This window comes from Morchella importuna (genome assembly GCF_003444635.1).
Source record: "Morchella importuna strain M04M26 chromosome Unknown Morimp01GS031, whole genome shotgun sequence".
NCBI lineage: Eukaryota > Fungi > Ascomycota > Pezizomycetes > Pezizales > Morchellaceae > Morchella > Morchella importuna.
Genome location: NW_025763428.1, coordinates 468450 through 481910, shown reverse-complemented (window position 1 = coordinate 481910; position 13461 = coordinate 468450). Strand labels below are relative to the sequence as shown.

The 13461-nt window shown below is 45.8% G+C and overlaps 2 protein-coding genes across 2 annotated transcripts; both read left to right on the top strand.

The window, feature by feature from the left end:
* Positions 1–3781: 3781 nt before the first annotated feature.
* On the top strand, positions 3782–6243 carry LAJ45_08771 (uncharacterized protein; the record flags this gene model as incomplete). Its single annotated transcript, XM_046118320.1, has 9 exons — positions 3782–4120; positions 4181–4273; positions 4336–4458; positions 4513–4776; positions 4899–5139; positions 5194–5322; positions 5383–5988; positions 6049–6110; positions 6163–6243. The coding sequence occupies 9 exons, from the start codon at positions 3782–3784 to the stop codon at positions 6241–6243; spliced, it is 1938 nt and encodes a 645-aa protein (XP_045968597.1).
* Positions 6244–8629: 2386 nt separating this feature from the next.
* LAJ45_08770 (uncharacterized protein) lies at positions 8630–9905 on the top strand (the record flags this gene model as incomplete). The annotated part of the gene is made up of 4 exons (XM_046118319.1): positions 8630–8714; positions 8792–9086; positions 9174–9719; positions 9782–9905. 4 exons carry the CDS (start codon positions 8630–8632, stop codon positions 9903–9905), a joined length of 1050 nt encoding a protein of 349 aa, XP_045968596.1.
* Between the last annotated feature and the right edge of the window lie 3556 nt (positions 9906–13461).

Genomic DNA, 13461 nt, shown 5'->3' with positions numbered 1-13461 from the left:
ACACCATGTGCTTGGCAACGGTCGTTTGCATGTACAAGGCTCTAGGGAACGGATCCTCACCTGTCAACACCCCATGTAGTTCGCTCACTTAATGCCAGAGCTACTCTCATAAAGAATTTCGATTCGATTAGGGGTGACCCTCTCTGAGCAGACGGCGGTACATTTAATCACTGTCACTGTCATCTCCCCCGATGGGTGAGGGGGGGGGAGCAGTCTACGGAAGAGAAACCATAGCATTAGCACTAGTATTCCCACCCACGAAAAAGAAGTATGTGCTTCTCTCAGAGGTAAGGACGGTGAGCAGAGGGTAGATAGATAGTATTGGTCTCTTTGGACCCGTACCTCGGTCCCTATGAGCTTTGCTGAGCTGGATGAAGGTAAGCTGCCTGCGGGGGTACGTTGCTCATGAAGGTTCTTAGTAAAACGAATGAAGTGATCCGTACGCAATATTAATAGATGATATTACTACTACTTCCGTCACCGATGATATCTCGGCAAGAAGGTAAATTCTCCGCTTTTATCCTAACTAACGATACATGCTGGCCTAGTTATTACCAAGATTCTCATTACACCGTATCCTTCCAGATCTCACTGTCCTCACCCTTCTACTGGACTGCAGGTCTGCTCTCACCTACCGCACTACACACATATCACGCAAAACCACAAGGCGCCAAAGCTCGGAGCCGAATGTGACAACATGCACACACAAGTATGTTCGACTTGAGCGTGGAGGATCCAGCTAGGCTTAGACTCAAAGGCCGATAGTCCTCGTGCAAAGTGCTATGATATCGATACATAGTGGGGTTTCTCCTTTATACGTAGCTTGTCTCTATTTCTTACTAGAGCTAGACGTGTAGCCCCTAAAGCTAAACCCCCAAAGACCCAAAGACCCAAAGCCAAAAATCAAAAAGATACGGAAGCACAGAAGCCTGTTAGAAGCAAATAGACGAAAGAGGTCATACCCGCATGCAAGAGGAAGGAAGCTATGAAGAGCTCAAACTCAAAGTCAAGACGAGTGTTGAAGACGAAGAGCAGAGGAGATGGGAGTAGAGGATGGTCGGTATGTGATTTCCTAGGCTAGCTCGAACTCACATTGATATTGTATGTATGCTGGAAGCCGGTTGCCTGCATGCGAGACTGGGATTTATCTCGTACATGGCATAAACAGAAAGTGGCCAAAAACAGGGTGAGCTTAAATAGATATATAGGTTGGAAGACTGCAATCCAAAGTCAAAGAGCCCAAAGACCCAGAACCCACAGAAAAAGTTGAAAGTTCAAATGCCCTCGATGCCAAATAAACCCAGGTCTAGGCACCGACAAACAGACCTCATTCGAAACCTCCTGGACGGTGTGCCCAGCACCACCAAATTTCAAAGGGACAAGTGCAGTCAGCGGTTTATTCCCCAGAGCCAAAGCCACGAAGTCGGTGTCGATTATCTCCCCCAATCACCCTTGAAGCAAGGCAGAAAAAAAAAGGGTGGAATAGGGGAGATCAAAGAACGTACGGCGCAAAAGAACGGCCCCGTGCAGTCAGTAGAGACATGCCAAGATTAGTAGGGACATGAGTTTTGAGAGGTCTTGGCACATGGACAGTAGGTGCATCCTGATCACCTGTGCCAAGACGACCCTTTTGACGGGGTTCTGGCGACATACTATGTGCAATTATCTTTCCCTGTGTGTGCGCCGTAACGAATGACTGAGGGTGACTGAGATGTGAGTGATACGTGCACATCCTCGTACTCCGTTTTGGAGGAATGGTGCTACTGTAATACCCGTCGAGTGATGTAGTATGAAGGGGGAATTTAACCTTGGCGGGTTGTTGATACGCCCTTCTGCACTATTCAACTGACGTCTTTTCTCGACACGAAACACTTATATTAGGCGTGATGTATAGGCCTAGGCGACTGCCAACGGATAATATTCGGGGGATGGTTTGCTCCGGGACCTCACCACTTCATATTCACGGCGGAAATGGTGTGGTGGTGTGGGGTGTTTAGGGGAGAGTGGTGAGCCAGTACTGGGGGGGAATCAAAGCTGAAGGCCGTAACCAGGGCCAAAGGATCTTGATTGAGCACCACAGAGTTGACTTAGATCATTTAGCAGTGCCCCCCAACCGACCCTTTCCGTTTGAAAGTTTGAGAAGGAGCGGGGAGCTCAGCGCTCATCAGGTAAATTAAATAGTTGGAGTAAAAAGATACAAGAGGCCGTAAGATAGAATGATACCAACTTCCAAGTACACCACTTTTGTTAATCAATTAATGGCAGAGAAGTAGCTTCATCTATCGCTCTTTACCCACGTTCGTTTTGAACCCTGTGGCTTGTCAGCGGGGGTGTATCGAGGGCTGATAGCATCCCGTCTATGGCTTCTCGCGCCATGCATGTGCTAGAATTGAGCAACGTAGCTACCCTTCGAGATTAGCGTCCGCCATCGCTCACCACACTTCTCCAAGTCCACAACATTGACTCTATGAAACCAAGTAGATGCGTGTACATATTAATGTCTCGAGTCCGCTGCTGGCCAGTGTCAGAACTTAAGTCGGGCATGCGCAGGGATTGCGGTTCTCTCCAGATACGCTATAGCCATGTAGTATTTTTTTTTTGAGTGATGCGCTCAACGTCTTCCTGATATATAGAAAAGCGCTACCAACTTTCCTTCGTCGTGGATTCGGTGTGAGGACGAGTGATCAATCGTGACGCGGAGCATTTGGGTTTCGCTGGGAAGTAGGTCATCACGTCGTTCTGGGTGGAATTTGCGAGCTTTATAATCCCAACTTTCAGTCAAGGGTGGTGAGGTTAGACGGGATCTAATGCTTAATTCCTAATTGACGACTGACGATTGGTCATGCAAGGCTTAAATCTTAAATGCTTACTTACACATTTAGGGCCAGGGTCCAAACGCATGCGGCTGCGCGGCTCTGCGCGGGGGGCCAACTTCCAAGCCGTCCCAAATTTTTCGTGGCGTAGTATGCTGCAAACCAGCGCGACAACGGCCTTTGGACATTTCAAAGACCCTCGTTACCTCCGCTCACCACCACCACAGCAGGCGTCAGGCACCTTATTTACCCCCGTAAAGTCTAGCAGACATCTGCTTTCCATCTGAGTTTTCGTCTGTGGGTTCATCTAGTCTCTAATTCCCGCTATTCCAACCAGCCGCTACTTTGCGCTTAAAATTCTTTCGAGCGACTCTGCCGCAATTTGCTGACAGCTGATACCTTTTGCCCTGGACAAAGTAGTTTTTGAGTTTCAACCAACCACGAGGGTTTGGAATTTCGAGTTTCTAGTAGAATACAATTGCGCGTTCCCACAACGTTCCTCTGAGCTGGCTTGCGATTCTTTGATTGGTCCTGCGGTGTTCGAGTGCGCCCACGGAAAAAGTTTCTGTAGACCATCATCTACGGTTTCCAACATTCCTTGAGATTTGCGCCCAATAGAATTTTGAAAGGCGGTGCCTGACTACGCATACCAACGTTGGACGAAGCCTTATTTTTATCGGGAGTCATTGGGGCCGAAGGTGTCCGCTTGCAGGAACCCAAGCGTATCGATCGATACATTTTTCAGGATCCTGTAGGGAAAGATCAAATCTTGGCTAGGGTGGATTGAGATCCGTAAAGGTCATCTTTAGAGTCGGTTACCAAACTCTTCTCTGAGGGGGTAAATAAGGCCCTCAACACCTATATAGGCCCTGTCGCTCAATTTGGGGGAAGGTCGAAAAACTCACTACACCATTCCTATAGTCCTCTTTTTAAGCGGAAGGTTTATTTTTAGGAGTGTGCGCCTTTCAATGAAGGTATCTGCAGCGACGTTTCCTAAAAATTCTACAGACTCATCGGCCTCGTCCTCCGTCAAAGCAGCATATAACATCAAATCAAATATCGATCCAATGGAGCATTCAGCTTCTTCTTCTACCATGGCATACCCTTCTAAGAACAGTACTATCCCCGCCATTAGTCTCAAGCTTCTTGGGTCTGCTACACAAAATGGAAAATCACCTCTAGACCTTTTACTCGCAAACCCAATTCAGTTCGTAAAAGCCTCCGTCATGTCGCCGGTTTATAACAGGCCACAGACCGAAAAATTCGGCGCGTCGAATACGGGTTCTGAAAGTCCAAAATGGATAAAGGTAAGTCACGAATCTAAGTAATTATAATCATTGAACATGGAAACTGATGGCAAAATACAGAAAATGTCGCCAAAGTCTCGAAATGGCTCTCGTGTTACAGGTACTAAAGAGTACAAGATTTTGCCAGGCGCACCGGATGCGGCCAAGGCTAAGGTCAGTGTTAGGTGCGCCATTACCGCAGAAACACTACATGAGCTTATGTATGCTTCATTTAGGTCACTGTGACCCCTTCTGAGGAATCTTCCGCCCCACCTGTGAAGAGACCTACTGGGTTTTCTGTTGTTATAAATGGGAAAGATATTTTCCCACCATTTGCCAATGAATATAGAGAACAAATGGTAACTATATGCGTATTCATATCGAATAATCATAACGGGACTAATATTATGCAGCGGAAACTAGAAGCAAAGGTTATCAGTAAAGTTCTAACTGATGCTACGGAAAATGGCGTTACAAAACATCACCAAAGTCTTACAAATGGGGAAACTAAAATGTCAGAAGTACCATCCGGTGATAAAAGTCCTAAGTTGCGTACCAATGTCTTGACAAACGGCGATGTACCAACGGCCAAGACCCTCACAAATGGTGATGTTGCGCAAAAAAAGATAAAAAAGAAACTTGATGATACCACAGCAGTGATGGAAGAGCCCGTTAAGGTTTGACATTAAATACCCACTCCTTTCCCTTTTTTACAAACTCATTACTCCCCGCCTTTCGTATTTTTAAAATTAAAAGTAATACCTAATTCCGAAGCTTATATGGTTCATCTCTTATTCAGCCTTCAAAAAAACGAAAAGCCGAAGAACTAGACGGCCCGGCCGCTCAAAGACCTCGCAAGGACATCAACGAGAAATCGAAACAGAAAGAGTCTTCAGTGACAAGATCACCAAGGGCTTCATCACTCAAGACAAAAGGCTTCCATAACAGGGCTAACGATTGTTACCGAAACTCGGTTCTTCAATTGATTTGCAGCATTCCTGAGCTCGAGGAGGAAATTGCAAAGCACAATTCTGACAAGTGTAATTTTGGTCATACAACCCTCCAACGATTTCATTTTCTAACCCGCCTTGTAGGCAGGATAACCTCATGCGTATGTTGCTTTTTAGGCGAACTTATCGCCGAACATCATTACGAGTCGACATCCCGCTCCCGGTCCAAGACAAATGAGGTGTTGAGGGGAATTAATTCTCGCCTAGGAAAGGGTACATTCTAATCCTATTTCCATGTGTTTCATATGCACGACTTTGGCTTATCTGAAGTAGTCCTTCCTAAACAGTTCAAGAGTATGCGTCAAGAGGATGCCACAGAGTACCTCCATGCTATCTTACACACTTGTAAAGACCAGCTGAATAAACGTATCAAAGACGTGGCTGAAAAAGGAAAAAAGACCCCCAAGGAGGAAGACTTGAAAAACAACCCCATTGACAGGACATTCGATGCGTCCTTCCCGTCAGTTCTTACGTGCCCTAAATGTGGCCACAGGTCTTTCAACAGAACCGATTTACCGTCCTTAATGCTGCTACCGTCCATTAGGCCCAGCGAGAATCGGCAAGGGAATGCGATTTCCGTCAAGGAACTCCTCGACGACCATTTCAAGCCAGAGAGAGTCGATGCCACTTGCGAGAAATGTAAATTCTCTTCCGGAAAGAAATTTATCAAGCAGGTTGAAGTGGAAAGGTTGCCGAGAGTGTTGGTATTGAATGTAGTTAGGTGGACCTCAGTTGTGATGAATCGGGGTTATATCAAGGCCGACAAGATCATGAACAGACTGAAGTACGATGAGAAAATGACGATGCAAGAGAAGGGAAAGACGGTCCATTATCAGCTCATTTCTGTAGTGGCACACTGTGGCAGGAGTTTGTCAGCCGGTCAGTTTTATTCTGTGGGATTTTGTGGGCAGAGTTAGTGTTTACTGATACTATCTACAGGTCATTACATCTCCTTTGTTAAGCAGCCAGACGGCAAATGGGCATTATGCAATGACAATTTTGTGAGTTGATATCTTCCTCCTATAACCTTTCTGTTACTGACTGGTTGAGCAGGTAGATGAAACCGGGTGGGATACAGTCGCGAGAGCGGATGGCATGCAAGCGTCAATCCTCGGATACCAGCGCATCGAGTGAAATATTTCCTTGGTCCGATTCATTTTATTCGTCTAATTCGCATTTCCAAGGGCGTTTAGAAATTTTAAAAGTCTGGGGATTCTTATTTTTATTTTTCGTTTTCGAGGGAGGCCAACGTCATTAGTTTTGGTTTGCATCGAACTGGCCATGAGGTTGGGGTGTGAGATACCTGCCGTGTTATTTGCTCCCCTTTGATAGCGTTTAGCACTTGTGAATAATTATTCGACCTTTTGTACCCCGTTGGCCTCTGTTTGGGTTGTGGATATCAAGAGGATGGGTTATGGAATTTCACCGAGCATATTTATCAGCTGGTGATGACTGGAAGGTCGAGGAGATGGCTATCTTTTGTCTTGAAATAGATTTTTCTTTGGGCTGCGCTTCAGCATAGATATATATTCAATAATCTTTTTTTATTCACTTTAAAAATGCGCAGATGAAGTTCCACAGCCTCATATCAGAATAACCTGTGCAAATCTATATTGCGCATTATGCCGGAACGGAGATCATTTGGGGGGACCAGTATATTTATTGGTGACAGCGAGAACTCTCACAAAAAAAAAAGGTCTCTGCTTGGCCCAGGATCTGAAAGACCAAATCTTACACCTGGAGTCCTTGCCATTGAATCAAACTTGTCCATTTCTCTCCCTCATCCTATAATGTATATAAGCCGCCTATCTTGAAGAAAACCCCTTACCTGGCCATAGAAGAGGAATGTATTCCTTAATCATCAATAATATCGGATACAGGGTGTAGGCATGTGCGAATATCAACGACTTCAACAGACTGTAATTTAATTAGCTGCAATGTGTTCTTTTAGTAGACGTACTGAAGAAACTATGTTTCATATCATGCTAGAGTATATATATGCATTGGTGATCAAAAGTGCATGCCTGCATGATAAGATATGACAGACTTTTGGACTGCTATGACATAAAAATATGTATATGCAAAATTAAAGAATCTTTTAGGCAAGAAAAAAATAAAGAGGAATGTGTTTCCGTGTTCTGGTTAACACTCGCGTGTCTGCCTGGTTTTTTCTTCTGTTTTTGGTGGCGTATGTTCCACTGTTACTGGAACATGTTGAGACAAGTTCTATAACTAATCACAAGACACTTCTTGTTTTTTTGTTTGTCTGTTTTATCTTCTGGCTGTACGTATAGATCCACATGTCGTTGTTGAGGCCCCAGATGGAAGGTGATGAGGAAATATATGGATGGTTAGTTGTAATGATAATACCGGGTTTCCGCGTTTGTCCCTCATGCTGTGATAGATAGAAATCTGAAAGGTGACAGGTGTTCAAAAGTTGTGAAATAACATTCCCGGCGTTTTCTGTCCTGTCGAGTGCTCTCAGGCGCTCTTAAATTGCTCGAAGCTTCTATCATTTCCCCCTCCTCCCCGAAAGTTTGAAACGTTTCGAAACGTCAGATCTAGAAGAACCAGGACAATGTACCATCAGGACGGACTTCCGGTAGTTTTGATGTTTGCTGGCCAACTTTATGGAGCTTTGGAGCTATGGGCCGTTGGAGGTTAAGTGATCCTCTGACACGTGAAGATCAGAGAACCCACCGTTAACCCCACCGCCCAAGCGGGTGAAGCATGTGAAACGACAAAACGGCAGGATGAGATCGAGATGCCCCTCCATCATGGTACGTTAGCTGCAGCTGGCTGCCCTTGTATGGTGTCAATGGGCAAGTGGATGCTATCCCGTTGCCACTCTGAAAGGCTTCAGGGCAATCTGAGTGTGCTTAGATCGATTACCTGAACAACATCTCTTCTCGCAGGGACCAGCGAGTGATCTCCAGTGATCAGGAATGGCCAAGCGGATGGTGATTATGGCACGTGCATCTAAACCGATACAGAAGCTCGGTCCGAGGCCTGTCTAAGGTACTGTCTGTGATCAACGATACGCCCAATCAGACCCAATTTTACTCTACAGAATCCAAGCGCTGGCGAATAGACAGCAGGGAATCACAGCAGCCAACCAGCCCCCTTCTGAGTCTCAAACCTGCCTCTTTCATCATCAATTGGCAAAGGAAGATTGCCTACAGACGCAAGAAAGAAGTCAAGAAATAAGGGAACCACGGGAGCGAAATCTCGGGCTGAATCTCCACTCTTATCCTGATCTTCCTCCCGATTCCATCCCCTCATCCAAGCATGAGATGCGACTGGACCAGCTCACACATACCACACCACACGCATAGATAATAGATCGAAAACACTTCTCCCACACTTACCCACGCGAGTCGCCCCTCTCCCTCCTATAACATCAACACACCCTGCCCACACCCTTTCCCCTTTTCTCCTCCGAGCAGCACCTCCACACACCTTTAGCCCACATCCCATGGGCAGCGTGTCCAAACTAAACGCTTTCCGCCCATATCTCAACATGTACGGCGATTTCATCACAAAGAATGCTGGAGCGGTCTCCCAGATCGAGAGTGCTCTGCGCTCTCTTACATACATTGTGCCTGGTACATATGCTTCTCCTGTGGCTCCGTGAAACAACACTATCGCGATAGCCGTTACTGACATATTACTGTTGTTGAAGCTCGCTTCAAAGATGTAGAGCTTGCATCTGAGTCCATACACAGTGGTATCCAGCTTCTATCACTGTACCATGACTCGGTACTCGCGCGCGCAGGGGCGCATCTCCCTGCGCCTGGACCGAAACCATCACCGCATTCCCGGTACACAAAGTTTTGGACACAGAAAAGCCCCGGGTACAAGCGACTTGCGTTGATCGTCACGATGATCCAGTACACGGAGCTATTGTGGGAGATGTCAGCGAAGAGGCGTGGGCAGAAGATGAGATGGAGGACTGTCATTATCTTGGAAACGGCAAAGTAGATCTACCCGACAAGCATCATCCTTCCATATCGTAATAAGCGATGAAGGAATAAACAACAATCCAATACTAACCTTGTATACAGAGCCGTCTGCCGACTCCTTCTCCTACGCCTTACAAACTCGCGCCCACTGCTTACACCCCCGCTCCCAGAGCGCGAAGTCGACCCCGCAGCCCTCGAGGAGCAACTTGACCCAGAGTCACCCCCTCCAGAGACAACATGGCGCATGCCTCGCACAGGCCTCTCGCTCCCATCCCTCCCGGCCAGCGGCCAGGTTTCACAGTACCTTTTGACTAAGGTCCTAACCGCCGAGGATGTCAAGCCGCCGAACCAACTTCTTCACCGCGTGCAAGGAACCGGCTACTTTGCTGAGGTTCTCTACATTATTAGGCCAGTTGTATATGCGATTGCAATGAAGCAATGGGCGCATGATAAGAAAAGCTGGCGACCGTGGCTAGTCGGTGTATCACTTGAGTACGCCGCTAGGCAGCTGGCGAAGAGGGACTTTGAGTTGACGGTGCCGGGTGGAATGAAAGGGTTGACTGCGCTTGAGAGGGAGGAGTTGACAAGAAGGGCATGGTCGATGGGCTGGTGGGCTATGAGGGGAGCGTTCTATGAGAATGTTTCTGGGTATGTTTTTCTTCATCTCTTTTATTTGATGAAAGGATGGGGACTAATGATGTGTGTTATAGACCCTGGTTGAAGACTATAACATCAAAGCTCGCCGATAAACCGGTGCTTAATCTCGTAGCGGGCTTAGTCGACGATTACCAATATTTGTGGGACAACTATTATTTCTCGACTGCAACTCTATAAACGGACATAAACATAACGGACTTTTATACAGACTTACACATGCCGAATTCAGCATTGTTTTCTTCTAGCGATATAATTCCGATTACGCCTCATTTTGCTAGCTAGCCTTTACCTCGATTTAGATCCTTTGGATCATTTACATTCTGACAACCCACCCTTCTTCTTTGTTTTTTCTGTAAAGTAGCTCTTATGACGAATTTTCTTTTCTTCTTACATGAGGGAGGGTTCGGTTTTTTCTACTTCTAGGGGGTTTAGGGTGTTTTGTGTTTGGGTGTTTTTGAAAGCGTGCGTTTTTATTTTCGTGTAATTTTTTAATGGGGAGGGGGGCGTCTTTGGACGTTGCGAAGGGTTTGGTGGATGTTAGTTAGGACTTTGCTGATTGTTTTTATTTGCTTGTTTATATGAACCAAAACAGTTCATTCTGAGGAGGCGGGGGTTCAAGGTGAAGGATAGTGTATTCTACAAGTAAAAAAAAATCCTGCGGGTACGGTTGCGAAGTATTTTTTATTTTTCTACTTGATATTCATCTAGTAAACTCTATCGTTTCCATTACCATTATCATACCTACTCCCTTTCCCATCATCATCCATCGTCCCCGACCAAGCACCACCCAAAAAAAACTCTTAATCTACAATATCCCCTCACCGCTCTACCCTTTAGCCCATAGCCGGGGGCGGGGAAAGCAAAAATTTCACTGCGGGCCTTTGCTTTGTGGACAAGTATCATTGGCTCCCTACTCGAGCATCACAAGACAGCGTGCAGGGATGCTGTTTGTTTATGTAGTACGAGGGTTCTGGTGTTGTTGTTATTGGCTCCGACGAGCTGGGTTAGGTTGAGTTGTTGCTCATGAGTGGTCACTCGGGCCTGCGCCATATATTAACAGCTGAGATGTGGTGTGTTTTGCTATTGGGGGAGATTAATGAGATTAGTTGGTATCGATCAGGGGCAGGGCTGGGGGATGATATGATGGTGGAGTATCCTAGTCCTTGAGCTGATCTGAGGTACGGGTGTTGCTTGAAGGGCTGATTCAGATCAAGCAATAGGGATAGTTGCGCTACTATTTATCCAATGAGTACTGGTGATCAGCGCAGATACTCTACGTAATACTACTGCTACTAAACTTTGCTTAATTGGGCTCCAGAAAAGTAGAGCAGCCTCCCGCTGGGTAGCTAAGCGACGGCAGATTCTTTGCATTAGCACTGCCTTACCTTATCAGAGCACAATGTATGGTCAGAGTGAAATATTGCCCCTGATTAGATTAGAATGTGAGTTTCGGGGGGTACGAGTGATTTTGACAGATGCCGTACTGGTGATTGCTAGACTGTTATAGCCAATGTAAATGATCAGTAAGCACATGTAAACTCACTCCAGTCAGTGATTAATACTAGTGTTGTAATTGCGATACTGGCGCCGGAAATGTAAGATCTTTAGTAGAACCTCACAGTGAGGGATGTCTAGCCAATAGATTTACTACAGGCCCTGACTGGTGATTTGGATGATGATACTGGAGAGTTATGATACGTCAAAAGCTCACATATGCTGCTAGTATTATGCATGTTGCGGCTATTTGGATCCGGAGCTTATACGTGGTATTCCAATTGTTCTATATCATTGCTCAAAAAGGCTATATCTCTCCCGCGGACGGATGGGGAGGCCCATCCACAAACACCATGGGTAATTCGTATCAAGCTGTAAAGAGGGTGAGGTCGGTTATTAAAAACTAGATATCGATTTGAGAGCATAAACTAACCATTGTTTAAAGACGAAGAGAAGGTGCTCTAATGAAAGTTCCAATTCCGCTTCTAATCCGGCGAATCAGATCTAGAGCGTGCTCATATACTCAAATCTTAGACCTCTCCCAAGAGTACTGCCACTACTTTGTTTAAAACATATCGCTCTCTAAGGACTACTGATCTCTCCAGGGCAGCAAGAAAGTTAATCAGTAGACCTACAAAGATTGAATCTTTTAATTTAGGAGATGCCTAGCTATCTCATGAACACTCAACCCTCCGACAAACTTACTTTACAGTACTATATATCTCCCGTGAGAAACGTAGAATACTATATCTCCATAATCTTGTCATATGCTCATAGTCCTATATCTATTCCACGGAAAAGTTTGTAGAGTTCAGCAGTCCTATCGCAATCATAAAATCATAACCAGATCGCGAAGTCTTAGAGGCGATTATTACCCTAAGATTACCCAGTGACTCAAGAAGATCTAGCCACTTAATGAATATCTCTAAGTTTTTGGTAAACCTTTTTAGCTGGATCTATCACCTGCGTAAGCAATTACATTGACTGATTTAATTGATAGTATCAATGATTAAATCTAGAGTGCATGTAGTCCCAACGCTCTGTAGTTAACGTAATTTTCGAGACCCGTCACCGGCCTTGATATGATATGTTCGATGCGTTATTCGACTGTGGAAGAGAAGTATCTCATCTCGCGATCGCGCCGTTAGTTTGTATATGTGCCTGGCCTGAGTAACAAAACTATCCTTACTGCGGCCTCGAGCCAGATAGTCTCGCATTCAAGGGTCTCCACGTTGGTCTAGGATAGGTATATAACTTTCATAGGGAAGTCTACCCCAATCTTCTTAAAATCCGAGAACTTAGAACCCAAACCCCCTAGAATCCAAAGGCTGTAGAACCCAAGATGGAAATTGCCTAAGAGCCGAAGGTGGACGGTAGTGTGAAGAGGGGCAGGCGGTGGTTGTCTCTTCACTTTGAATAGCCTCGTGAACTACAGTACTAGCCTTGTCTGATCCTGATCCTGGTCTTGATCCTAGAATTCTGATAATACCACTAGCTACTATACTACCTCCCTAACCTTCGATCTCCCGCGGTACTAGGGTGACCGTGAAGCCAGTTTGAGAAGAGAATAAACACGAGGTTTGTTATAATGGGCATATCCCTACTCATGGTCAACTAAGAATCACTAGAGAATGGGTGCAAGAAGAATTAAAAGAGGGACGGAGCAGATTATCAAAAAATATCGCCACCAGAACACAATGAGGTCCTAAGTCCCCGGTACGTACAAAGACCCAAAAACCAAAGCCTATTTAATTGGCACGTTCTGCTCTAGGGGAGAGTTTTCCATGTACCCGGCGCCCAAATGGGGCATGCGGACTGGTGATGGAGTGTGGCTAGGTATGAGTGCTGGCGTTGAGCCGGTTGGGGTATTCCACATCCTGCTGAAAGGAGCGACTAGTAGGCATAAGGGTGAAACCCTGTACTTGTACTGTAGATTGAGTGCTCCGCCATAACTGAAAGGTTGCATGCGAGTATGAATTAAACAAAAAAAAAGAATTGGCGCGTTCTTTGCTGAAAGAAAGAAAAAAAAACAGGATGTAGAAGGGTATAGGTTGTAGGATAGGCTGGGAGGCGGTGTACCAAGGCCTAGGCATGGTGATTAGCTTTAGTGTGGGTTTGCATTGAAGGCACATATAGATGATTTCGGGGCCCGAGGAGATTAAGGGCCCAACAAGGCCAAGGTATTTCGAAGTCACCATAGTAGCTGGCTCCGCTCTGGCATTTCTTGAAGAGCATTGAA